The sequence below is a fragment of the Chelonia mydas genome, chromosome 15 (genome assembly GCF_015237465.2).
Source record: "Chelonia mydas isolate rCheMyd1 chromosome 15, rCheMyd1.pri.v2, whole genome shotgun sequence".
Classification (NCBI taxonomy): Eukaryota; Metazoa; Chordata; order Testudines; family Cheloniidae; genus Chelonia; species Chelonia mydas.
In genome coordinates this window covers 17,110,503-17,138,303 of record NC_057856.1, presented here as the reverse complement: position 1 = coordinate 17,138,303, position 27,801 = coordinate 17,110,503, and the positions used below count along the sequence as shown (strand labels likewise).

The following is a 27,801-nucleotide window of genomic DNA, read 5'->3' as shown; positions in this document are numbered from 1 at the left end:
CTCTTATTCGAATTCTCCCTGTTCACCTGACCTGGTGACCAATGTGAACAGCTTTCAACCTTTTCTTTCAGTTGTAAAGTAATTCCCATTACATCTCCCACTCCCATTTATCTTCATCCTTTCATCTCACTCTTGAACTTTATTCAATATCTCCAGCAGTTCTAAAATCTTATCCCATCATCTAGCCCTTAATTCCCAAAAGCACTTCCTTGAAAGGTGGTAGAAGCGTTAGCCATTTAATCAGTCACATCTTCAGATACTCAGGGCTTGTGTATACTGCTCTGCAGTTCAGACTACGGGGGTGACACTAGCATTGTGCATCAAAGTGGTGTGCTGTAACTCCCCTGTGTGGATGCTGCAGATGTGAAATAAAAGGTTCCTAGTTTGCATTAATAGAGTCCTTTTCAAACAGGACTACATTAATGAAAATTAGCAACCATTTAGTTCACACCTGCAGCATCCACATGGGGGAGTTGTAGCACACCATTCTGGTGTGCACTTCTAGTCACACCCTGGTAGTCTGAACTGCGGGGCAATGTAGACAAGATCTTAGCGTCTAATCATTGGCTTTTGCAGTTTGTGTTTTTCCCTACTCATCTCATTTAATTGATACTGCCAGACTCCATCAAATATACTTTGCTGCGTTGATCAAGTTTCCAGGTTCTGAACACTGTTCCCCATCATTCCATTGCCCCGTCACACTGATTTCCTTCTGGGTTCTTATTTGGTTTCAGTGCTAAAAATCTTACTCCTGATCTCTCAGCTAAATTACTGTAGCTCACTAATCAAATCTTGATGTTACGCTCCAGTAGCTGTCAGTGTATTGTTTACAGTAATGGTGTCTGTACTGTTAGGACAACGTTTTGTATTTGACTGGGTTTTTATTCCTGGGTCTTTATTAGCTTTGTTAAGTCAGAAGACGGACAGTATTTGTTCACATTAAATTGGCAAGCCAAATCCTGAATCAGAATTTTTGTAGTTGTCCAGAAGTCTGGCAGTCAAAAAATGTATCACAAAATAAGGGTGGAAGAACTTTACAGATATTTCAATGGAAAGATTTCCTATCTTCAAGAAATGCTGAGAGACGCACTACAAGAAACTACTAGATAATGAGACAGCCCTCTGGTTTCTGGAAGAAACAAAAACAAAAAGAGAACAGTAGAAAGTACATGAAATGGAGTAATATTCAGAACTTTGAATACCCATGCCTGTTAGTAAAAGCACAAGAGCTATAGCTATAGCTTTTGCTTGTGACAAGTCACAATAACTGTGATAATTTGTGCTAATAATTCTATGCACTTCATTGCTTTCTTGTTTCTCCCTCTTCACCTTTTGATCTGTAAAGTTTTATAGACTTACCTCAAGTCGGCTGCTATTAAATTAAATCCATTGTAAAGGTGTCCTTCTAATGAAACTTTCTTCAAGTAAGAGAAGCTGTCCAGATCTGTAGTCAAGAAGTTTCTTACAAGTGCACCTAAGAAGAGGAGGAAGGATTTAGAGTTAGTTAGAATCACTTGCATATGAAAAGTGAGGATAGCTAATCTGGCAAATTCAGTCAAACAAGCAGAAAACATAAGGCTTAGGATTCCTGTTATTGGTGAGGGGCAAAATATGGAAATTAGGGTTTTCTATAGTGTTCACATTAAACCAATATAGCAATGATGACACTTATTTTTACTCTGAGGAAGAACTCCCAATTCTAGCTCAACTGCATTGGATTTATGTTTGCGGAGCCTTGTGTATTAGATGTTCTTTCCTATTACCACTCTCCTCAGTCTTTTATTTCATTTCCCCTACATGTTCCTTGTAGCCCTGGCTTGGTATACATCTAATGAGGCTGGTTTATTTGATCTATTTAATGTCATATTTTTCCACTGCAGGACCTCAAGACCCTGAGTTTACAAGCAGACCTACTTTTTTTTTTTTTACTATAAAAATATAATGAGAAAAAGTCTCCTAAAAAAGAAAAATGGACATTTTCCCATTTCATATTATGTTCTGCTCACAAAAGTGTCCTAGGAATACATCAATCTAAAACAAAGAGCTCAACCACAAGAAGTTTCAAGTAACAGCTTGTTACATATTCAAAAAAAACTCTTCAGAGGAGGGGGACAGGGTGTACAAAAAAAAGGTTTCTACAAGCCTTGTTAATAGCTACTAGTATCACCTCATCGGATGAGAAAGGGGGTTAAAACAGCACTTAGTTAAGGTTGTAACAAACATTCCGTTATATAGTCTTCATGCTTTATTCACGCATATTTTCATTTCCTCATTCTGACTCCATACCTCTTCCCTTTGCATTTTTATCAATCTTTGGCTGCAAGTAGTTTGTCAAGGCAGCCATCTTGCCTTTCTTACTGATTCCAAGCCATGTCCCGCCTTCTTTTCCTTCCTCCATATCCAAACCTAGAGCAAATAGTGGCATAAGCAGAAATAAGACAGATTCACTACTTTGCTGCTTTATCTCATTTCAAAAGCCTTAAATCACAGTTCCTTACTAAAAACTGAGTTTAGCTAGGGCTGGATAGATGCCTAGAGTCCCAAGGGTTTTTGTTTGTTTGGAAAGTAAAAATGAAATTTTAAAACTAAAAATCAGTATTTTACAATTGTGCAATATTCACCATTTAATAAAATCTCAGTGATCATAGGAAAAAAAAGTCAGTAAATTAACCTAAACCAAGATTTTAAAAATTTAGACTGTGTTAAAAGGAATATAACTGGATTATGTAGAGCTAGAATATTTGTTAATTCAAATGCAAATCTCAGGGAAGGATTAGCTTGTTGGAAGCACAGGGGCTTTTGGGGGGTTCTGGGTGCAACGGTAATGCCTGCAGGGAGGGTCCAGGTGAAGGTGGTTAGGGCTCAGCGCGGGGGAGGAAGGCTGGGTATGGAGGAATAGAGCTTGGTAGGGGTCTGGGTGTGGGGGACTCAATGGGGGGGGTCCAGATGCTGGAGAAGTGGGGCTCAGTCGGGTGAGGATCCAGGTGAAGCTAGTTGGGGCTCAGTGGGGTGGGGATCTGTTGAGGTGGTCCAGGTGCAAGGGGAATGGGGCTCAGTAAGGGGAAGGGGGTTCTGAGTGCGGGGGGTGAGGCTTGGTGGGAGGGTCTGGGTTTGAGGGGGGTCTGTATGCTCGGGGGTTGGGTGGATGGGGAAGCAGCTCCCTTTTCAGAGATCCCTCCCCCTGCAGCTGAGCAGCGATGGGTGCAGAAAGCCAGGGAGGAGGAGGATAGGGTTTGCAGAGCTTCCTACAGCTGGGGGAGAAATCTGGGGGTGGATCTGACCCAGCCCCGGATGCCATGCAGGGGAAGAGAAGTCCTGTCCTCCCCAGCCCAGCTGAGACAAGCACCTGAGCCTGGTGCAGGGTAGGAGCCACCAGCCGGGTCTTCCCCAAGCCACCCGCTACCCCACAGTGATTTACCTCTCTGCTGGATGCCCTGGGCACCTGAAACATACTGCTGGGGAGGGTCACAAGACCACTCTTGTGGCTTCCCTTTGCTTCCCCATCAGAAAGTAATTTTTCTGCCAAGATGGGCATGCTCATGGGGTGACTCAGAAAATGACAAGGCAGAGCTGCTAGAGCATAGCTTTCTGAAGCACTGTAGCAAAGCTCTGCCCTAAATTTCAGGTGCTGGAGTGACACACTGGACTGCTACACCCCAGCTCAGATTTGGATGGGCCTGGGTGCTAACTGGGTGGGCTGTGGCCCACCCGTGGCTATGCCCTTGGCATGTAATAATTTTCTTTATGTCGAATCTGCACACAAGACATTACTGCCACTCTACACTACAGTTGCCAGGCATCCGTTTTTTGACCGGAATGCCTAGTCTAAAAGGGACCTGGCGGCTCTGGTCAGCACTGCTGACTGGGCCGTTAAAAGTCTGGTCAGTGGCACAGCGGGGGCCCGGGGCTAAGGCAGGCTCCCTACCTGCCCTGGCTCCGTGCAGCTCCCAGAAGTGGCTGGCAAGTCCCTGCAGCCCTTAGGCACTGGGGTGGCCAGGGACTGGGAGGCTCCGTGCATTGTCCCTGGCCCGAGTACCGACTCTGCAGCTCCCATTGGCCAGGAACTGCGACCAATGGGAGCTGTTGGGAGAGGAGCCTGCGGGCACAAAGGCACCTAGCCACCCATGTGCCTACAGGCTGCAAGGACCTGGCGGCCACTTCCTCGGAGCCACGGTAAACGCCGGTGGGATCCTGCACCCTAACCCCCTGGCCCAACCTGGAACCCCCTCCTGTACCCCAAGCCCCTCATCCCCAGCCCCACCCCAGAGCCTGCACCCCCCACCCAGAGCCCATACCCCCTCCCGCATTCCAACCCCCTGTCCCAGCCCAGTGAAAGTGAGTGAGGGTGAGGGTGAGGGAGCGAGTGGGGGATGGGGCCTCAGAGAAGGGGCAGGGCAGGGGTGTTTGGTTGTGTGTGATTAGAAAGCTGGCAACCCTACACTCCACTCCACTCAAATTGTAAGAAGAGTAAAGAATGAATATCAGCCATCATAGCTATGATGGACAATGCCTGTAAGTTATGGTACAGCAGTACAGAACAAGCAGCAATGTTTTAAGTGTCAAGAATGATCATCAATAACAAGTGACAACAGGCAAGAATGAATTGGATATATTTACTTTTTTGCCTTGCTACTTTCATTTGAAAGAAGTGAATTATTAATTCAAACAGTGTACTAATCAGATTTGCACAGCTAAAGCCCCTTGCAGTGAATTGCCACAAACACCAGCCAGGGAGGAGGGGGAAGAATATACAATAAGAGTAAAACATCAAAAATGGATTTTATTATCTATTACACTTTGCTGCAGGCTAGTATTCACTTAATGTTATGATTTCAACATTTAAGTATTTGTTCCTCCCCTTTGGCCGCTGTGTAACAAAGGAGGCAGCATCCAGAGTGTCTGGCAGGAATTCTGGAATGTCAGCCAGAATTTCAGAAAGCGAGGAAGCTGCAGTGCAGTGGGAGTAATTTATCCTCACAGACCTCTCTGCCAACGACACCACCACATAACATCAATGAAAATTCTGTGCGGAGTCAGAATGTTCTATTTAAACAACGCTGTCTACTTGAGCCTCACATTTTTATTTCGGAGACTATGGAGATGTCATCCAATTGCAACTGTATTTAAAGATAGATTCTCTATAAAAAACCGGGTTACTCTACAGCCTAACAACAACAGCCAGGCAGAAAGCTCATAAACCAAAACAACTTTGGTCATTCATCAAAAAATTTCAAACTGATATGAAATTAGCCACACATTTTTAAAATTTCATTTCCTTTTAACAATTTTTAAGTCACTGACTACTATTCAGTAATTCCATTTTCCAGAGAGTTATTCAGGGCACTAAATAACTAATTATGTTAGATGGTATAATGCATTTTCACTACACTGCTTGAACTGTGGCTTTTGGAGAACATATGATGAAGAAGAGTGACGGACATTCAAGGAAGTTTTTTTTGTAGTCAACTAAATGCAACACAACTCAGTGGACTTTATATAAAATGTGACCATGAGTTGTCACAGCTGATTTACAAATTGTTGTCAAAGTATCCATTGCATAGGTTTACTGCAGCTCTGAATCACTTCATTCCAGAGTTCAGGTTTACAAACCACCCACTGAAGTTCTTAAGAAGTTACAGTACAGATTAAAGAAAACATACAAGTCAGCAATACAGCTAAGGCCCATTCCTTTTTCAAGGCCATAAACTGGTTTTCAACCATCACATGTGAAGACAGGTTCTTATAACCTTTGAATGTTCTTGTATTTCTAACAATGTTTTTGTAGATTTGCAAACAAAAGTACATGGGGAGAGAGATTCAAGACAAGATTCCATTAAAAAGTTACATACCACTAAGGATTTCATTGCTGCTATCCCAAAAGTCTGCTGATTTTGATGGTCTGTTGTAAAATTCATCCCTATTAGCTGCTAGGATAAGCCTGTAGGACAAGAGGAAGACTATGAATTTCAGATAGTGCACAGATCAAGTATGCAAGACTTGTAATTTTTTGTTCCCCCCGCAAAAAAACAGTACATTTTTGTAGCTGGAGGAGCTGATCACGAAGGTATCTTTCTTCAAAGACGACGTAAAATACAGATCCTCCAATAATGAATTTAACACTCTACACAGAATTTCTCAGATAAAATTTAAATTAGCATGATCCCCAAAAACAGAACCAAAGTTGCTGAACTTCTGAGGAAAATCACATTTCCATTTAAAGATTTTGTACTTAGTTACAGATAGCTTCTTGTATTACTGAAAGATTAAACAAAAAGGGAGAAAGTTTGTTTCTATGAAGATATGTTGCAGGCCTTTCACTTCTCACTCAGTTGTTTAGAGTTTTTTTGACCCCAAGGGTACGTCTACAGTACAAAATTATTTCGAAATTATTCTATTTGAATTTTCGGAAGCTATTTAATACATTCGGTTTTCTGTGTCCCCACTAAAGAGCGTGAATTCGGCGGATTGTGTCCACAGTACCAAGGCTAGCATCGAATGTCGGAGCGGTGCACTGTGGGTAGCTATCCCACAGTTTCTGCAGTCCCCGCTGCCCATTGGAATTCTGGGTTAAGCTCCCAGTGAACGATGGGGCAAAAACGTTCTCGCGGGTGTTTCTGGGTGTGTGTCGTCAGAAAGCTAGGGCAGACAATCGTTTTGTGCCTTTTTGGCGTGCAGATGCCATACTGCTTTCAGCAGATGGTGCACCGCTGCTCTCCTGCTATGATGAATCCACCTCTCATTTCTTCTCATCTTCCTATGTAATCTCTACTATCTACTCTTTCTCTTCCTCATCGAATGCTTCCGCTGCCAACTCTGCTCAGCCATCGTGAACCAAGCACCACAGCTTCCGCCACCAACTCTGCTCTCCTGCTATTGCCACACTTCCAAGCTTCTCCATGTTGTCTGTCCTGGGCTCCCACCTCCGTGAAAGCCACAGAAGACAAAACATTTTCAGCCTTTGTTCGGCTACCATGAACCAAACAGCACAGCTTCCGCTGCCACTCTGCTCTCCTACGTTTCGCGCCCTTTTCCCAGGATTACCCGTGCAGGCACCATAGCCATGGAGCCCGATCAGATATCCACTGCAGTTTTGACCATTGTAAATACCTCGCGCATTATCCAGCAGTATGTGCAGTACCTGCAAAACCGGGCGAGGAAGTGACGACAGCGCGATTACTATACTGATGAGGACATGGACACAGACAGCACGTTGGGCCAGGTTCATGCCGTGGAACGCCGATTCTGGGCCCGGGAGACAAGCACAGACTGGTGGGACCGCATACAGTTGGGGGTATGGGATGATTCTCAGTGGCCGAGAAACTTTCGTATGTGTAGGGCCACTTTCATGGAACTTTGTGACTTTCTGTCCCCTGCCCTGAAGCGCAAAGATGCCAAAATGAGAGCAGCCCTCACAGTTGAGAAGTGAGTGGCCATAGCCCTGTGGAAGCTCGCAACGCCCGACAGCTACCTATCAGTCGGGAATCAGTTTGGAGTGGGGAAATCTACTGTGGGGGCTGCTGTGCTGCAAGTAGCCAACACAATTATTGACTAGCTGCTATCAAGGGTAGTGACTTTGGGAAATGTGCAGACCATTGTGGATGGCTTTAATGCACTGGGGTTCTCTAACTGCGGCGGGGTGACAGACGGAACGAATATCCCTACCTTGTCCCTGGAACACCAGAGTGGCCAGTACATAAACCGTAAGGGGTACTTTTCAATGGTGCTGCAAGCACTGGTGGATCATAAGGGACGTTTCACCGACATCAACGTGGGATGGCCGGGAAAGGTGCATGACGCTCGCATCTTCAGGAACTCTGAAGCTGTTTTAACAGCTGCAGGAAGGAACTTACTTCCCAGGCTAGAAAATTACTGTTGGGGATGTTGAAATGCCTATAGTTATCCTCGGGGACCCAGCCAACCCCTTAATGCCATGGCTCATGAAGCCGTACACAGGCACCCTGGACAGCAGTAAGGAGCAGTTCACCTATAGACTGAGCAAGTGCAGAATGGTGGTAGAATGTGCGTTTGGACGTTTGAAAGTGCGCTGGCGCAATTTACTGACTCTGTTAGATCTCAGCACAACCAATATTCCAACTGTAATTGCTGCTTGTTGTGTACTCCACAATATCTGTGAGAGTAAGGGGGAGACGTTTATGGCGGGGTGGGAGGTTGAGGCAACTCGCCTTGTGGCCAGTTTTGCACAGCCAGACAACAGGGCGATTAGAAGAGTGCAGCAGGGAGCGCTGCACATCAGAGAAGCTTTGAAAGCCAGTTTCATGACTGGCCAGGGTACAGTGTGAGAGTTCTGTTCGTTTCTCTTAAAGTTACCCACCCCCTATATATATATATATATATATATATATATATATATATATATATATGAAAAGGAAATAAAGTCACAATTGTTTAAAAATCATTCTTTATTATCAAAACATTGAGAGAAATCAGAAGCTAGACGGGGGAGGGGGAGTATTGGGTTGGGGGGTGGAGGAGGAGGAGGGAAGGACAAGTCCAGAAACCAAATCAAAACTTAGGATATGCCAGCTTTCTGCTGCTCGTACAATCTTCTGGGGTTGACTGGGGGTGGGAGTGTTCTTGGGCATCTGGGTGAGGAGGCTATGGAACTTGGGGAGGAGGGACAGCAGTTATTCAGGGACTGCAGCGGCAGTCTGTGGTCTTGCTGCCTTTCCCCCATTAGAGCCACCATACAGCGGAGCATGTCAGTTTGCTCCCCCATGAGCTTGACCATAGCATTGTGCCTGCTCTCATCACGCACGTCCCTCCTCTCTTTGTATTCATGTAACGCTTTACATGACTCCGAAATTGTTTACCTCCAAGCATTCAACTGGGCCCTATCAGTGTGGGAGGACTGCATGAGCTTGGCAAACCTGTCGTCCCGAGTTCGTTTTTTCCGCCTTCTAATCTGGACCAGCCTCTGGGACGGAGTAGATAGGGGCCGCATTGAAACGTTTGTGCCTGCTGCAGGAGGAGAAAAAGGGAGGGCAGTATTTTAAAAGATCCCTTTGTTCTCTAAAATGTGACACTTTCTCAGTGAAACAGGCAATTCATAGTACACAGCACATGTTCTTTCTGTACAAGGTCTCATTTTGCCTCTTATACTTAAGTGCCTGCCACTTTGGTGTGAGTAAGCCATCACATGCGGCCAGGCAACAGAATTCAGCTTGCAGGCAGTGGCCAGGCAACAGAATTCAGCTTGCAGGCAGTCTGCGGGCTCTCTGGGATGATCACTTCACACAACACTCTCCCCTGCCCATATACATCCACCCACCGCGGGGCTCCGATGAGGCTCTCAGCAGCGATGAGCCCTTTAAACTAAACGCGAACAGCCCAGCCGGCTGGGTTTCCCCCCACCCCGGGGCTTCCATCAAGCTCTCACTCACCAGAAGTGCCTTCTCCAGGGTCATGGTCTGGGAGCATGCTTTAGGAGTAGGGAAAGGCTATTGACTCCAGCGTTAAGAACAGTTCCTGGCTAGGGGGGAAAACAGATTCCCCACTTGCCGTCTGTGCACTGTCCTCCTCCACCTCCACGTCCTCCAAAAACTCATCCTCCTCGCTCCGTGCTACTCCCCCCTTGCAGATGTCCACGGACAGTGGTGGGGTAATGGTGTCGTCACCCCCCATAATTGCATGCAGCTCACGGCAGAAGCGGCATGTATGGGGCTTCAGAGTAGCAGCTGTGTTAGTCTGTATCCACAAAAAGAACAAGAGTACTTGTGGCACCTTAGAGTAACAAATGTATTAGAGCATAAGCTTTCGTGGGCTACAGCCCATTTCATCGGATGCATAGAATGGAACATATAGTAAGAAGAAATATATATACATACAGGTAAGTTGGAAGTTGCCATACAAACTGTGAGAGGCTAATTAGTTAAGATGCGCTATTATCAGCAGGAAAAAAAAAAAAAACTTTTGTAGTGATAATCAAGATGGCCCATTTAGATAGTTGACAAGAAGGTGTGAGGATACTTAACATGTGGAAATAGATTCAATGTGTGTAATGATCCAGCCACTCCCAGTCTCTATTCAAACCCAAGTTAATGGTATCTAGTTTGCATATTAATTCAAGCTCAGCAGTTTCTTGTTGGAGTCTGTTTTTGAAGCTTTTCTGTTGCAAAATTGCCACCCTTACATCTTTTACTGAGTGGTCAGAGAGGTTGAAGTGTTCTCCTACCGGTTTTTGAATGTTATGATTCCTGATGTCAGATTTGTGTCCATTTATTCTTTTGCGTAGAGACTGTCCGGTTTGACCAATGTACATCGCAGAGGGGCATTGCTGGCACATGATGGCATATATCACATTGGTAGATGTGCAGGTGAATGAGCTCGTGATGGCATGGCTAATGTGATTAGGTCCTATGATGGTGTCACTTGAATAGATATGTGGGCACAGTTGGCATCGGGCTTTGTCGCAAGGATAGGTTTCTGGGTTAGTGTTTTTGTTGTGTGGTGTGTGGTTGCTGGAGAGTATTTGCTTCAGGTTGGGGGGCTGTCTGTAAGCAAGGACTGGTCTGTCTCCCAAGATCTGTGAGAGTGAGGGATCATTTTTCAGAATAGGTTGTAAATCTCTGATGATGCGCTGGAGAGGTTTTAGTTGGGGGCTGAAGGTGACGGCTAGTGGCGTTCTGTTATTTTCTTTGTTGGGCCTGTCCTGAAGTAGGTGACTTCTGGATACTCTTCTGGCTCTGTCAATCTGTTTTTTCACTTTAGCAGGTGGGTATTGTAGTTGTAAGAATGCTTGATAGAGATCTTGTAGGTGTTTGTCTCTGTCTGAGGGGATGGAGCAAATGGTTGTATCTTAGAGCTTGGCTGTGGACAATGGATTGTGTGGTGTGTCCTGGATGGAAGCTGGAAGCATGTAGGTAAGTATAGTGGTTAGTAGGTTTCCGGTATAGGGTGGTGTTTATGTGACCATTGCTTATTAGTACAGTAGCATCCAGGAAATGGACTGCTTGTCTGGATTGGTCTAGGTTGAGGTTGATGGTGGGATGGAAACTGTTGAAATCATGGTGGAATTCCTCAAGGGCTTCTTTTCCATGGGTCCAGATGATGATGTCATCAATGTAGCGCAAGTAGAGTAGGGGTGTTAGGGAACGCGAGCTGAGGAAGCGTTGTTCTAAGTCAGCCATAAAAATGTTAGCATACTGTGGGGCCATGCGGGTTCCCATAACAGTGCCGCTGACTTGAAGGTATAGTTGTCTCCAAATCTGAAATGGTTGTGGGTGAGGACAAAGTCACAAAGGTCAGCCACCAGGTTTGCCGTGACATTATCAGGGATACTGTTCCTGATAGCTTGTAGTCCATCTTTGTGTGGAATGTTGGTGTACAGGGCTTCTACATCCATAGTGGCCAGGATGGTGTTTTCTGGAAGATCACCGATGGATTGTAGTTTCCTCAGGAAGTCAGTGGTGTCTCGAAGAGCGCCCGTTTGCCTCCCTGGCTTTTTGGTATGCTTGCCTGAGCTCCTTGATTTTTGTACGACACTGTTCTGTGTCCCTGGAGTAGCCTCTTTCCATCATGACCCTGGAGACTTTAGCGTACGTATTTGCGTTCTTTTTTTTGGAACATAGTTCTGCCATAACAGATTCGTCATCCCAACATGCAATGAGACCCAGTACCTCCCGTTCAGACCATGCTGGAGCTCGTCTGCAAATCCAGGACTGCGTGGTCTCTTGAGATGGTGGACTCTGCATGGTCACCTGTGCTGATGGTGACCAAACAGGAAATTCAAAAGTTCCCGGGGCTTTTACTGCCTGGCTAGTGCATCGGAGTTCAGAGTGTTGTCCAGAGTGGTCACAAGGGAGCATTCTGGGATAGCTCCCGGAGGTCAATATCGTCGAATTGCATCCACAGTATCTGTAACCCAGAACCGTGATCTCGATTTTAGCGCTACTCCACTTGCATGGAGTACAGAAATCGGAGTAAAGAGCCCTTTAAATCGAAAAAACTGATTTGGTTGTGTGGACGGAACCAGTTTTATTTCAAGGTAACTCGGCTAATTCCGAAATAAGCGCGTACTGTAGACCAGGCCTTAGAGACCGTGGTAGTGGAGGATACAATGTAAGCCAAGGCTCCTATGGTCCACTGCATGCTACCATACTGAGTAAACTTGCAACCCAAGAGTTCCTGCCATTGAGCAGGAGGTAAGTCTTCCAGAAAACCAGTCAGAGGCACAACTGAAAATAAGGCAGAATAAAACTCAGTTCTCTTTTGGAGTAGGAAAGTTTAGCCTTTCCTCTCCTTGGAAGCAAGCTCTGGAGCAGAGAATTTAAAAACACATTAATGCTGGAGGCTGAATACAGCAATAATGCTGAATATGTGCATGTGTATTATGATGTGTACTATTTTTTACCCACAGTATCCGTCCCTCATTCAGGACTCACGATAGATGGTGCTCACTCAGAGTAGCTATTGTATCCTCATTGTTCAAAGTGTTGCCCCATTCCCGATTTACTGCACACTATTCAAACCCTGCTCTGAAGACAGAATTATTAATTTACTCATGGACTATTCCACAGCACTTATCTGAGTGCTTCATAAAGATTAGTTAACTAATCTTCATAGCACTCGTCTGAGGTTAAGGAGTGGTATTATCTCCGTTTTACAGATTGGGAGTTGAGGCACAGAAAGATTAACGTCAAAAGTTTCCACTAACTTTGGGTACCAAATTTGAGAAAACCAGGACCTGATTTTTCAGAGTACTTAGCATTATACTGCACTTTATGTATTCAAGAACAGATCCCAATGACTTCAGCCGCCGTTGTGAGCGCTCAGCATTTCTGCAAATCATACCCCAAGGAATCTAGCTGGACACCCAAAAAATGAGGTACACACAACTAGTGATCACCTGAGAAAAGTCTGTTTAAAGAGGCTTGCCTAGCATCACATAAGAAAACTTTGAAAGAAACAGGGACAGAATCCAGTTTTCCAGGCAGCATTCAACTGTATAACCAAGAAATTATTATTTATTTGCCTGAAGTCCCCTGCCTCATTAACTATACACCTTCCAACTTCTGCAACAAATGAGGCAGAGGTCTTACAGACAATGCCTCCATTATGGTGCAACTCTGATTCAACCCCAGAGCAAGTCCGCCCTGTGCACTGAATGAGGCAGGTGTCCTGTGGACAAAAGAAATAGTATATGGTCATGTAACTAAAGACTGTACATAATGCACAGGGAGTCAAATTAACGTTACCCAGGCAACCTTAATTCTGGCATGTCTTAACTTCAGAGAGCTTGACTTTGCAACCTTAATCACATCCTTATAATGTAGTTTGTAATATATTATTGTATATAAAATTTATTTAAATATAGACTGAAGAAGGAAATAGCCTCTTTGTCTTCCATTCACCTTTAAATATTCAGGGCATAGATGGGATGGTCATTCTGTCTTAGACCCATCCCAACAGTGAAAACTGAGCATCAAGATCATTTGTCTGAGTCTTACTTTACTGGTATGTGCTAATCTTTCATAGATAAGGGGAAGTGAAAGGGAAAGAGCATAGCCTTGTTTCATGCCAGCCAGGAATAGGGTGACCAGACATCCCAATATAATTGGGACTGTCCCAATATTTAGTTGTTTGTCCTGCGTCCCGACCGACGTACGGTCAGGACGCCATTTGTCTCGAAATTTTGCTTCGGCGGCACTCCAGCTTTTTGGGGAGGCAAAAAACCAGGAGCGAGCCTGTGGCTGCCCCGCAACGTGTCCTGATATTTTGTTCTTGTCATCTGGTCAACCTAGCCAGGAAATGTTACAAGAGGGCAGAGTTTGAGCTTCCTAGGAACAGTACAGAGAAACATTTTAATCTTTACTGAGATTTGGCCACTGCAGCAAACAAAATGCAGGAGGCCCATGGAGGTTCCATAATCAAAGGCTAGTAGGAGGTTAAGAAATACAATATGTAATTGAAAAACACTGTCAGATGAAATTCTCTGTTTATATTTGGTAATAAGCTTTTCTCACTCAGAGCTCTCAGACTGCTGTGTTGTGCTTTGCAAAATGTGTTACAGCTCTTGACATACCGTCTAAATCTAAATTATACAAGTTTAGAAAGTCAAACCAATATTGTATTAAACCATGCTGGGTTTTACTCGGGCCTAGCGAAGATATAAAGATAAGATTTTTTTTCTAGCTATGTGCACTGTCTTCTGTTTTAGGATTTATGTAGTTATAATTGGTGCTTGGAGACTTAACAGGCAAGCTCATGTGCATTTAAAATATGGCTGGACATGTAAGAAACATATGTAGTAAGGGCTTTTAAAAATAAATTTTTTAGGCCTTGTGGGAACACAAAACCAGCCGAATTAAGAGACTACATAATTTTATGTCAGGCAGGGTGTGAACACAAAGCAGGTAGGATATGAAAAGTCAATATGGTTAGATTGCCTCAGAGGAATCCAGAACAAGTACTCTGGTTTTTTTAACCTTTAAAACATGACTTCTCTCAATTATTAAACCAATACACTCATGTACAATGCATTCCAATACATACTGGGTCATCCCATACTGCCATTTCATCCCCATGCTAACGGTGAAGCTCTGGAAACAAAATGAAAGTTTGTGCTTCTGTGTCTGTGCACCCACATCTTTTCTGACAAAAAGCCAACATTTGCTATTGTTTAAAATCTTTGGCAGTCAGCACTGAAAGCTCAACCTATTGTCTTAATGCAACAACTAACTACACAAACTAAACAAGCCTCAAGAATAAAAACTGGAGTTGGCAATAAAGTTACTCCATGTCTATATTGAGAATTGGGCTATTAAGATTATCCAAACTTCCTATAAAAGTGCAAGTATGCAGATTAGCTTCACTTTAGCACTGTCAAGCTCTTTCCGATCCTAGGGCCCCTACCAAATTCATGACCATGAAAAATGCGTCACAGACCTGAAATCTTCTCTCCCCCTCCATGAAATCTGGTCTTTTGTGTGCTTTTACCCTATACTATACAGATTTCATGGGGGAGACTAGTGTTTCTCAAACTGGGGGTCCTGACCCTAAAGGGAGTTGCGGGGGGTGGGTGTGGGTCAGAAGGTTATTTTAAGGGAGGTCGCATTATTGCCACCCTTACTTCTGCGCTGCCTTCAGAGCTGGACAGCCAGAGAGTGGCAGCTGTTGGCTGGGTGCCCAGCTCTGAAGGCAATGCCCTGCCAGCAACAGCACAGAACTAAGGGAGGCAATACCATACCATGCCATCCTTACTTCTGTGCTGCTGCTGGCGATGGCACTGCCTTCAGAGCTGGGCAGCTGGAGAGTGGCGGCTGCTGACCAGGAGCCCAGCTCTGAAGGCAGCACCGCCAGCAGCAACTGTGCAGAAGTAAGGGTAGCAGTACCTTGACCCCCCCCCCCAATAACCTTGCAAACACTCCCACCCTAAACTTCTTTTTGGGTCAGTATCCTTACAATTACAACACCATGAAATTTCAGATTCATATAGGTGAAATAAAGAATTTACAATTTTTAAAATCCTCTGACCGTGAAATTGATCAAAATGGACCCTGAATTTGGTAGGACCTTACCTATCCAATAGGATTTTTTTCTGCTACAGATAAAACAAAGTATCATCTTGGCAGTAGAACTGGTTTTGTTAAGCAGAAAAATCAATGTATAAAAAACTTCCCATGTACATACATAATGTGGGATGGGAGAGTCTTAAAAATAAAGTGTCATTGCTTACTAAAAATGAATAGTCCCTTCTTCACAGAAAGCCCTAACTGTTTAAGCATTACTTCACAATGTTCTTACTCACCTACCAAAAATGCCCACACGAGCTTACAACACTAAATGACTGCAAATAACTGCCTTCTTCATGCCAAAGCAAAGAACAGGGGGGTACAAAGGCCCAATAAGTTTAGTGTGAAAAGACAGTCAAGGAGCAGCAAATTCTTAAGTATTTTAAGGGTGATCTCAGAGACAAGTTGCTTTTTAAACCAATTATTTGTAATGTATTTGTTCATTATAAAGTAATTTCAGTGATCCACAAGAGTCTTTTATTCTGAAAGCAATTAATTCACTGGAATACAGTACAATGGATTACTAAAGTTTGTAAACCATTTATCTAAGTCAGTTTTATGTTCAGTGTTGTAGCTTTAATATCAATTACCATTTGGTTTGCCAATAACATTAGTTCATTTCTCTCAGACCTAGAAAACCAAAATTATTCCTGGTTCTCCCTCCCCCCACCAAAACAGAAATATTCTCTTGGCAGCTTATTGGTATTGTGTAGGTTCAGTGTATTTGCTTTTGGTTCAAAATCTTATTTACTGTGCTTATTTTAGCATTTTTTAGTCCCATAAGCAGAACTATAGGAATCTCTGGTATCTTGAAATGGACACACAGAGACAGAGAGAGAGGGAGAGGGGGGCACATGTCCTGCAGTTACCATCTTGGTTTCCCTTCATTAAAAAAAAGTCAATGGACAATTTAAAATTTCATTTTAGTTTTAAAATGTATTGAGCACTACCAAAAAGTGGCATTCTGAAAAGAATTTTCCTGAAAATCTAGAACAGATTTAGGAACGCCCTACAAGGAGAAGATGTGTGCAACTAGCAGTCTGTAATTCTAAGTAAATGGCACTATAGGGAAGATGGAATGATGAGTTATTTGTTAGAGTCACGTAAGGCTCCCACTGTGGTGGTACGAACAACATATTCTGCTGAAACTCAAGCCTTTGGTAAGAAAAGTATGGCCCAGGGGTGGGCAACCTATGGACCGGGGGCCGCATCTGTCCCTTCAGACATTTTAATCCGGCCCTCAAGGTCCCACCGGGGAGCAGGGTCTGGGACTTGTCCCGCTCTGGCACTCCAGTCAGGAAGCTGGGTCGGGGCTTGCCCGGCTCCGCGTGGCTCCTGCAAGCAGCGGCATGTCCCCCCTGTGGCTCCTACACATAGGGGCAGCCAAGGGACTCTGCATGCTGCACCCACCCCAAATGCTGCCCGCACAGCTCCCATTGGCCGGGAACCACAGCCAATGAGAGCTGCAGGGGCAGCACTTGGGGTCGGGGCAGCGAGCTGAGTGGCCTGGCTGTGCCTCCGTGTAGGAGCTGGAGTGGGGACATGCTGCTGCTTCTGGGAGCTGCTTGAGGTAAGCACTGCCTAGAACCTGCACCCCGGCCCCCTCCCACACCCTAACCACCTGCCTCCCGAACTCCTTGGTCCCAGCCCGGAACACCCTCCTGCACCCCAAACCCTCATCCCCAGCCCCACCCCAGAGCCCATACCCCCAGCCAGAGCCCTCACGTCCCATCCCCACCCCGGAACCCCTTCCCACAACTGAACTCCTCATTTCTGGACCCACTAAAGAGCCCGCACCCCCAGCCAGAGCCCTCACCCCCTCCCGCATCCCAACCCCCAATTTTGTGAGCCTTCATGGCCCACCATACAATTTTCATACCCAGATGTGGCCCTTGGGCCAAAAAGTTTGCCCACGCCTGATTTAGTTCCATTTTCAAAAGACACTTCACAATATATGAAACAGAACTGGTTTCAAAATAAACCTCAATAAGATCTCACTTGTTTGTTCTGCGTAAAAATTTACTGACATTATCTGTAACAAGTTTCTTCATAACAAGACCTCATAACATTTTAAATCCCAAACACGAGTTGCTAGTCAAGTTGTGTGTTAAAATGCTACATGAAAAGATTAAAATCGAGACAAGCTAGGAAGCGCAGAGAAATTGTAAGTTAATGCTACAGTGATGTCCTTAATCAGGGCATGACACAGTTATTTACAGAGAGCTTAGAAATCCCAGATGAAAAGCGCAAAGTATATGTATTTTCCTCTTTGAATGCCACTTAATTGCCATGATAATCCTTTGACTTTAGTGTTGCATAGTTTATTCTCTTCTGGATATTTCTATTCTATAATCTTAGCTTAGAATTTTTGTCATCTTGCTTAGATGTAAATGAACAATCTTATATACATTCATAAAAGTGTGTGTGTGTGTGTGTGTGTGTTTTTGTGTAGAGAGAGAGAGCGCGAGCGTGCTTTCAAAACTAAAAATTGGAAGCAGTGGTTTCCTGAAGCTCCAGCCAGCTTCAAAAATTCAAGACATAAAACCACGGTTTGTTGAATTGAAATGCAATTTAAAATGAAAAGTCTTAAGACTTACCAATAAAATTAAAAAACCCCCACAATATTTATAACAGAAACTAAAAGTTTAATTCAAACACTACAGAATGCTGCTAAAATTAAAACGTTCATTTTGGCTCCTGTAACACAGTAATCATACAAAAAAGGAGCAATTTGAATGACCCTTATGACCAAATTATATAAATCCTAAAAATAACTCAATATTTCAACTGTGTTAAGATTATGTAACATTTTAATGTTGCAGCAGAGAGATGAAAACATGACAAATCATTCCATTAAAGCAATTTCCTGTGATATAATTCCATAATAAAAAAGATTATGTGATTATAGCTTTGAAGCTTGAAACCTATAATATTTATTCATAAGACATGACTCGTGTAGTTAGGTAAGATGTGATGCCAGCATGCCACTTTTTATTATAGTCCAGGTAGCCATTCCCTAGCATATGATACAGTGCTTCACACTTACACTAAAAGAACATAAAGTAGCTTGGATATAAAAAGACTGTAGACAAAGGGTACAAATAAAGGGCAAACCACCAAGTTCTGAGGTGCAACAGGACAGAGGTCCAATAGAGCGTGACAAAAATCCACATTAGGCTTTGTGTTTAATTTAGTAAAAATGAAAGCTGTCAGACGAACAACTCCATAAATGAAGTTACTAGAATGTAAAATCCTCCCAATAGTAGTGGTGAATGCGTAGGCGCTTACTTTTATTTTTCCCAGGGGGGCTCCACCCCTCCCCCAAGGCCTTGCCCTGGCTCCGCCTCTTCCCCTCCCCCTCCCCCCGGCTCTGCCTCTTCCCAAGGACCCCTGCTCACCAGCCATCGCTGTTCTGCACTGTCCACCAACCCCTCCCTGAGCTGCCAAACAGCTGATTGGGGGAAGCCGCCAAACAGCTCTGGCTGGTGGGAGCTGACCACCCCGCCCCATGAGTGCTCCAGCCCTGGAGCACCTAGAGAGTTGGCACCTAAGGGGGAAATGTGTTTATTGCTTGAGAATATGAACTGTAGATAATAGCCCTGCACTGGTTATGGGGGAAAATGAACAGGCCAATCCAACAGGTCTCCTCAGCCTATTTTGATTAAACCAGATACAGTACATCTATTAAACTAGATAAAGAAAGTGTCCAAAGAAGATAAAAAAGGAAAAGATTGTTAATGTCAGTTATGACGGTGACTGACAGATTAGTATCTGTTTGCATGCAACTGTATCAATCTGATTTTTGTAAAAGCCATTTTGAGTCTAACCGTTTTGTTTGTGCCTTCACGTCGGCTCTGTAGCCTCCTCATCGAACTGAAACAGGTGTCAGGAGTAATTCTGGCACCTAGTAGACGGCTAGCCATAGACAGTCATTAAACCTTGATGACCTTCCATTGAAATGGAAGCACCCACGGACAAAGACCTGGCTACCATCCAGGGAAACCCTTTCTCCGAGGTGGGCTGGTAGCCAAGCAACGGATCACCTGACAAGGGGTTGAAGGTTATAAAAGAACTAGGTCTGCTCTGAGTAACTCTCTCACTGACCAAAACAAAAGAGAGAGGAATGAAGTCCAGGAGAGGAGACCTGGAACCCTGGAAGGACACTGATCAAATTCCCAAGGAATGTTATAGAGTGGTGAGGAAACAAAATGGCATCCGGGTATTTTTTTTTACTTTGCATGTATATTTGTTGTGCTGTCTAAAATAAAGAGTGATTAATTTAGAACTCTCTGTAAAGTCTGTCTTATTGGTTTCAACTATTGAGTGATCCCACCGGGCTAAACAGAACTCGAGCACCCACTAGGGTGGAGCTCTGAGGAGGGTGTGGTTCAGCACTGATCTGGAGGACGAGGGCAGCTGGACCCAAAAGGTGGTACTTCCAAGAAGTGGGGCCAGACAAAATCTGTCCCCAGGAAGTGAGCCCAGAGGCCAAAGAAAGAGGCAGTGCTGGAGCCTACTCAGGTCCAGGGAAGCTTAATGTACATGGACCCAGCATATGGGTCCAAACAACATGGTGAGCTTAGCTGGGCCTGTGACAGTGACACATTCCCAACGTTTTAGCACATCACAAGAAAATCTTGACAATACGCTTTTTCAGAGAACAGAAAGAATATCCTTTTTAACTAGCATTTTTAAACATGAAAAGCACTAATGTGTATTTGAGATAAGTGAAAGTTTTAGTCATTTGACCTGCAATATAGTGTAATCCACTGGTATGACCCTTGGAAGAGATCCATTTCACACAGTTCTTTGACATGCTGAAAACAAAAGTAAAATGCTAAAATTTCCACTAAGTATTTTTGTAAGTACTCCAAACAGAAAAATACCCACATGTTCTAGAATAGATAAGATTATTGTTACTTATTGTAGCACTCTAGAACCAAATCTAAAATTTGAGATGGTGGTGTATTACAAACCCTAATTTTCATGGGTTCAGATTTGGCATTTGAAGTGATGTTAAGACCAACCAAAACATTCAAGTATAGTACACTTTTTGAATGTATCTACAATGTGGTTTCCAAAGATGTCTTAATGAGAAGCATCTAAACAAAATATCATATGGACCTCCTGGAATAATCTTGACAAGTTCTCATGGATCTTTTTCAGAATTTGGATACCCAAGCAATAAAAAACGAGAGTAGACAGAAGGTGAGGACAGCTGAAGTAGTGATTTTAGACCAAGCATTTACCCAAAGTTACTGCAGGAGGAGAAAAGTATTTTTACATTTAATGTTTGCAGTAGACACAATACAGCAAGTTAAGATCAAAACTCAAGTCTGACCTGGCTTGCTTATGTGGTCTTATTTTGCTATTTGAGTTTAAAAAAAGTTTGCTTTCCTTTAAATTGCTTTTAGAAAGTATTTAGTGCTTGGAAAAGGTGCCAGATAAGCAGGCCTAGAGAAAGAAGTCCTCTATTAATACACAAAGGCAGGCAGTGCCATTAAAATACGAGTATGATGCCTCATCATGTCTGATCTTTGGTCATTGCTTCTACTGCCTGAACAAAAATGGACAAATTCCAGAGTGCCTTTTAGCTAGCTAAGAATTTGATCCTGATAATAAACTGAAGAGAAAGCACATTTTCAGTGTAGTAGCTACTAGAGCTGTCAAGCAATTTAAAAAATTAATCACGCAATTAATCGTGTTGTTAAACAATAATAGAATACCATTTATTTAAATATTTTTGGATGTTTTCTACATTTTCAATTACATTGATTTCAATTATAATACGGAATACAAAGTGTACAATGCTCACTTTATATTTATTTTTATTACAGATATTTGCACTGTAAAAAACAAATGAAATAGTATTTCAGTTCACCCAATATAAATGCTGAAGTGCAATCTCTTTATCATGAATGTTAAACTTACAAATGTAGAATTATATACAAAAAAATAAATTGTATTCAACAACAATACAATATAAAACTTTAAGGCCTACAAGTCCACTCAGTCCTACTTCTTGTTCAGCTAATCGCTCAGCCAAACAAGTTTGTTTACATTTGCAGGAGATAATGCTGCCCGCTTCTTGTTTACAATGTCACCTGAAAGCGAGAACAGGAGTTTGCATGGCATTGCTGTAGTTGGCGTCGCAAGACATTTACAAGCCAGATGCACTAAAAATTCATACGTCCCTTCATGCTTCTACCACCATTCCAGAGGACATGCGTCCATGACGACGACGGATTCTGCTCGATAATGATCCAAAGCAGTGTGGACCGCCACATGTTAATTTTCATCACTTGAGTCAGATGCCACCAACAGAAGGTTGATTTTCTTTTTTTGGTGGTTCGGATTCTGTAGTTTCTGCATGAGAGTGTTGCTCGTTTAAGACTTCCCAAAGCATGCTCCACACCTCGTCCCTCAGATTTTGGGAGGCACTTCAGATTCTTAAACCTTGGGTCGAGTGTTGTAGCTATCTTTAGAAATCTGATATCGGAATCTTCTTTGTGTTTTGTCAAATCTGCAGTGAAAGTGTTCTTAAAATGAACAACATGTGCTGGGTCGTCATCTGAGATCACCGTAACACAAAATATATGGCAGAATGTGGGTAAAACCAGGGACCAGGAGACATACTGTTCTCCTCCAAGGAGTTCAGTCACAAATTTAAAACAAGCATCATCAGCACGGAAGCATGTCCTCTAGAATGGTGGTTGAAGCATGAAGAGGCATATGAATATTTAGCATATCTGGCATGTAAATACCTTGAAATGCCGGCTACAAAAGCGCCATGCAAAAGCCTGTTCTCACTTTCAGGTGACGTAAATAAGAAGCGGGCAGTATTATCTTCTGTAAATGTAAACAAACTTGTTTCTCTTAGCGATTGGCTGAACAAGAAGTAGGACTGAGTGGACTTGTTTTATTTTTAAGTGCACTTATACAACAACAAAAAAATCTACATTTGTAAACTGCACAACAAAGATTGCACTACAGTACTTGTACGAGGAATTGATATACTATTTCTTTCGTCATTTTTACAGTGCAAATATTTGTAATCAAAAGTAATATAAAGTGAGCAGTGTACACTTTGTATTCTGTGTTGTAATTGAAATCAATATATTTGAAAATGTAGAAGAACGTCCAAAAATATTTAATAAATTTCAATTGGTATTCTATTGTTTAACAGTGCGATTAAAACTGAGATTAATCATGATTTTTTAAAATGGTGATTAATTTTTTTAAATCATGTGAGTTAACTGTGATTAATTGACAGACCTAGTAGCTACAAATCCTCTCTCTCTGAAACTAAAAAAGCTGTGAACCACAAAAAATATTTTGTGCTCCCCTTCTGGCTGGCTCCAAAAAGGGTGTTATGGAGGCAACCTGGGCCTAGTGACTAGGACAACACACAGAGAATCAGGAAATTATTCCCAGTTTTGACACCTATAGGGTGTGACCTAGAGCAGTGCTTCTCAAGCTATCTGGTGTGGGGGACTGGCAATTTTTTTCCCCCAATGTGCACGCAGACCGGCAGCCGATGGCTTGTGGACCAGCACGGGTCCGCGGACCACCACTTTGAGTAGCACTGACCTAGAGGAAACCAAGGCATGAGATGAAGTGACTTGTCCCTGTAAAATGGGGATAATGACACTTGCTGTTTTTTGTAAATCTGAGATCTAGGGATAAAAAGTACCATGAGAGCTGAGTATTACTGTTGATCAATATTTAGAAACAAAATTTTGCAGAGTTTTTATTTAAAGGTGCCAATGAACATTAAAGTTTGGTGACACAAAAAAGTATTTCTTCCATCCTTTTCCTCACTAAACAAAATTAAATGGATTAAAAGTACATTTTGTGTAAAAAAAAAACAAACAAAAAAAAACCACACAACTGAGCCAAGCGTGATGGGTTGGACTCCCCCGTCTGGGATGCCACCTGATGTGCTGGGGTTCTACTGACCCCGCCCGCCCATTCCACTGGTGGGCTTCCTCACACTGTCCTTGCTGTGCCAGACCCTCAAGCCTTCTCTAGCACAAACACAGGTAAGGCCACACTCAGCTGCAGACAGACTGAAATCAGCTCTGTGTGGGAGGATTCGGCTCAGGACTTTAACCAGCACTCACGTGAACACCTCCTCTGTGGTGTAAACCCAAAATTATATGGTCTTGCACTGTATAGAGAGATCTGTACAGCATAAGCTCATAAAAATTGCCCCCTCCCTCAACGTGGAGGGAGATATGCACAGCTTTTTGCCCCCACCCCAGATATGAATTGCACAAACTGGGTCTTAAAAATAAAGAAATAAGTTAAAATTTACCTTTTGTAGTTTTTAAAGTGGTTATAAGGGATAGCAAACAGAACAAAGAAGATTACTGAGCAAATAAAAACACACACAACCTATGCTTAATTCACGAAAGAAACAAGTTACAAAATGTAATTTCTCACCCTACATGTTGTTTTTTTGCAGGTAAACACAGTTTCTGAAGTTTAGAGTGCCAGTTATTTCTCTTTACAGACTAGACCACTGTCTCAGCCTGGACTCAGCCCTTGCCTTTCCCCAGCTTAGTTCCTTTGTCTCTTCAGGTGCTTTCAGCAGTCTTCCTTCTTGGGCGGGGAGGCAATGGAGAAGAACCCTGATTGACTCACTTCCCAGCCTTCAGTAGGCTTTACATAAGGCGAGAATCCTTTTTTCCAGTGGAAAAAATATCAGCAGCATTCAAAGTGGTACTTTGTACCAGGTGACATTATCAGGTGACCCTGCAGGGTCAAAGCAACATCCCAGGAAGCTTCTCAGGAAGGTGGGAGATTAGTATCTTCAAAGTTCTATTGTCCTTCTTAAATGGCTCACCCAGGCTGACTGCCTACTGTCTGGTGGGTGTTCTCCCAAGTACACACACAGTTGTAGTTGTTATATAGTCAATATTCCTAACTTCAGATACAGAAATGATGCATGAATACAAATTGGATAATTACATTCAGCAAATCATAACCTTTCCAATTATATATTTTATGCAAGATGGGTCATGTAAGGTATGTTAGTTATGCCATATTTATATCATAACAGTATTTCTATGAAGAATATGGGGTGTAGCATCACACCAAGATCTTGTATATTTTGAACCTAAATTATTTACTGCACATTTATATAAAAATTAAACATACTGGAAATCCCTACATTACACTGAGTACTCTGGCTGACTGATGTCACTGAAATGGAAGGATGATCTGTGGCAGTTTAGTCAAAGGTGTCAGGCAATCCAAGAGAAAAAGATTTCAGTAAAATTAGATAACTCAGCAGAATTTGGGCCATAATGGACCAAGAGTTTTTCCCTATTTTGACACTGATAGCAAGTTATTTTCCTGCCAGCAATCAATAGTTCCAAACTTGGTGTAACTCCTTCATAGCAAGCAAATAAGAAATATTACTTTAAATATAGATTGTGGCATAAAGTTCACTTGCCATATAACATTCCAAATAAGTATGATTACAACATAGGCCTGGGGAATTGCCCTAGAGGCATCATCAAATTGACACATCTGCCTTTTGCTATCAACATGGATAGAAAAAACAGCCTACATTGATTGGACATATTAATTCAGTACAAGTCCTGCGATTTCTGACAATCCTTTTTGCTTTTAAAAATTCAGATGTATGCAAGAGCACCGGATGGATAATTAAGTTTTTAGTTCTCAATTGCTTTGTACCAACAGAGCTATAGTCATTTTCTTTTCAACATAAAAAGGGCAGACACATAAATTAATAAAAGCCTAAAATTATTTGTCCAATATTTGACTCTACAGACAGTAAACAGATCCATATACGTTCTTGTGCTTCCAGGAGCAATATGCAACAGGTAATGTCAAGTGGAACCAACACATTATGCATAAATAAAATAATAGTAATACAATTCTAGTAGGCATGGTGGCTGTGTGGTTCAGGTGCTCAGCTAAAACCCTAGAAGTTGTTGGTTGGAGTCTTGCTTCATCACCTCCAGTCCAACCAGCTGTGAATGGGTACCTGGATCCACTGGCATAGCTACATCACTCCCTTGCGTACTATTGGCTATGGAAACTGCACTGAACGCAGCTCAGAGCGGACTGACTTTTTTCACTTAAGAGAAATGTAAACATCATGGAGTGTTGGCATTATACCAGCACAATTTGAAGCACTTGACTCTGATTTGAGACTAGGCATTATTGCCCAGGGTTAAAGTAAAAGTATCAAACTAAGGTTGTAAAGAAAAGCATTTTTGTTTTAATCATAATTATGATTACCTGTATGCATTTTTTGAAACTGGACGAGGATCAAACTTCAAGAAAAGAATGCACATGGGTAACGTCTGGTGAAGTCTTGCTTCTTCCCAAAGGGTTAGTGCAAGGTCATACTGCAACAACCTGTGAACAAAGTAAATGCAATAAAGGAAATTACATTGCAATTTCCAGAAGCATAACCTTACATCCATCCTGGAGTTTAAAGTTCCTCCTATTAACAGCATTCCATAATGAAATCAACAGGATTTCAATGGTATGTTTGTCTTAATGGATGGTTTGTCTTCAAAAATCCTCACTATTATCACTTCTAGTGTTGCTTAAATAGGAATTCAATTCAGAACTCTGGCAAAGAAACAAGTGACAGGAGAATACTGGTATACTCTAGGAGCAGTACCTAGAGCACTAACTTTCCTGCCAAAGCAGGGAAGACAAAGGATTTATCTCAGAATTTTCTACTCGTTGCCAGTACAGTGCAACAGTGATGCTCTTTGGTCTGCACCAACAAATATGGCAAGACATTCTTGTCAAGGTTTTTTCTTTAAAAAGCAAACTTAGAGAAGCACACTCATGTATACTGCAGCAACAGCTGGAAAAAGTGTAATCAAAAGTGTTTGATGAGAAACTAAAAGCGCTCTCTTTTCTGTAGAGCTACCTATTAAAAACTGAGGGGAAAGAGGTGATGTAGTAGAGGGGAAAAAATATCAGCAGCAACAGAGTTTATATTTAATAGAGTGGGAACAATGTACAATTTCAATTAACACTGTTTCTAGGATTCCCAGTAACTTTAAAATTCTGACCACGTTTAGAGGCACGACAAATGTTCTTTGCAGATCAGATACTCAAAAGGGCTTTCAAATATTTTCTACATTGGCCCAGTGGAAACTTGTCTGGTAATAAAATTGCACCATGATCTTATTTTTTGCCACAGCTGAAACAATTATTAGAACCCTATTCACTGAGCATCCTTAAGCCTCTTCCACTGCTATGGACAGCTTCCCCTGTGTGAAAGTTTTCAGAGTACAGATATGGGGATAAAAGAAATCAAAACCTAAACTCTGTAACCATTCTGAATGATTAATTTATTTTACCTTGGTGAGCAGTGACTGAAGTGAGTTGTACTAAAAATTAAATTTAAAGATTTTATAAATCAAGAATACGGTTGAAGAAATAATTATTCTTTTATTTCCTGATACACATACCGATTTTAATTCAGTTTTTTCTTTTACAGCACATTGCTAAACTCTCCCATGATATTCCATGTGTTAAAACTTCAACAGAAGCAAGGTTTTTCCACAATTCACACTATTTCATTTTTACCATCAAAAGCAGAGTTATGAGTACACCAATTATATAGATTTAAATTAACAGCCTGACCACAAGCTGCTGGCTTCTCCTAAGTCACAGTTCGGCATTACAACTGACCTGCTGTCACTATCATGGCACAACAAATTCAGCCTTCCAGTCACTAATATTCTACAAAGGACTCCTCTCTGCTGCAGATTATTTAATCTGTAAAGGAACCAACACAGTGGACAAAACTGTGCAGGGAGGGATAGAGTAATATTTTAATCTCTGCTCCTATACATAAAATAATTACTCTTTCAAACAGTGACTTAATAAAGTGCTGATTTTTAAGGTTTTATTAGGTAAGGACTGAGATATCTTAGCTATATGGAATATTTTCTCTGTTAAGATGGGATACCATAAACTAGTGACTAAATTTCTGTCCAGTTGGCACTGCAGAAGAAAATAGTAAGTCATGCAGTACATTTTCAATCTCAAAAATAAATGCAGAAATGGGTCACATAGTGACAATGAAAAAAATCTTCAGTGTAAGGGAAAATAAGATGTAAAAATAGGACAACTGATCTAGTACTCAGGTGTTAAACAAAACGCAGGTATAGAAAATCTTCTTTTAAGAGGTAGAGATTTGAAATGTCATGGGACTTTAGCACTTCTGGGAACAGCAATTTTATTTTTCAATTTAAGAACACAAACA

At 42.4% G+C, this 27,801-nt stretch overlaps 1 protein-coding gene across 8 annotated transcripts in view; it reads right to left on the bottom strand.

Moving 5' to 3' along the window:
- Nucleotides 1–27,801, bottom strand: part of TANGO2 (transport and golgi organization 2 homolog) — a 92,589-nt gene that overhangs the window by 44,504 nt on the left and 20,284 nt on the right. For 7 of the 8 annotated variants that reach the window (XR_005222349.2, XM_027817319.3, XM_043529368.1 and 4 more), the window contains 4 exons: nt 25,806–25,925; nt 5,850–5,938; nt 2,287–2,406; nt 1,360–1,474 (listed from right to left, as the gene is read on the bottom strand). Coding sequence is in view for 7 of the 8 variants with exons in the window: in XM_027817319.3 (XP_027673120.2) it covers nt 1,360–1,474; nt 2,287–2,406; nt 5,850–5,938; nt 25,806–25,925 (444 nt within the window). In the remaining variant the exon portion in view is untranslated. The remainder of the gene's footprint in view (nt 1–1,359; nt 1,475–2,286; nt 2,407–5,849; nt 5,939–25,805; nt 25,926–27,801) is intronic. The other variant, XM_037878516.2, reaches the window with a different exon arrangement.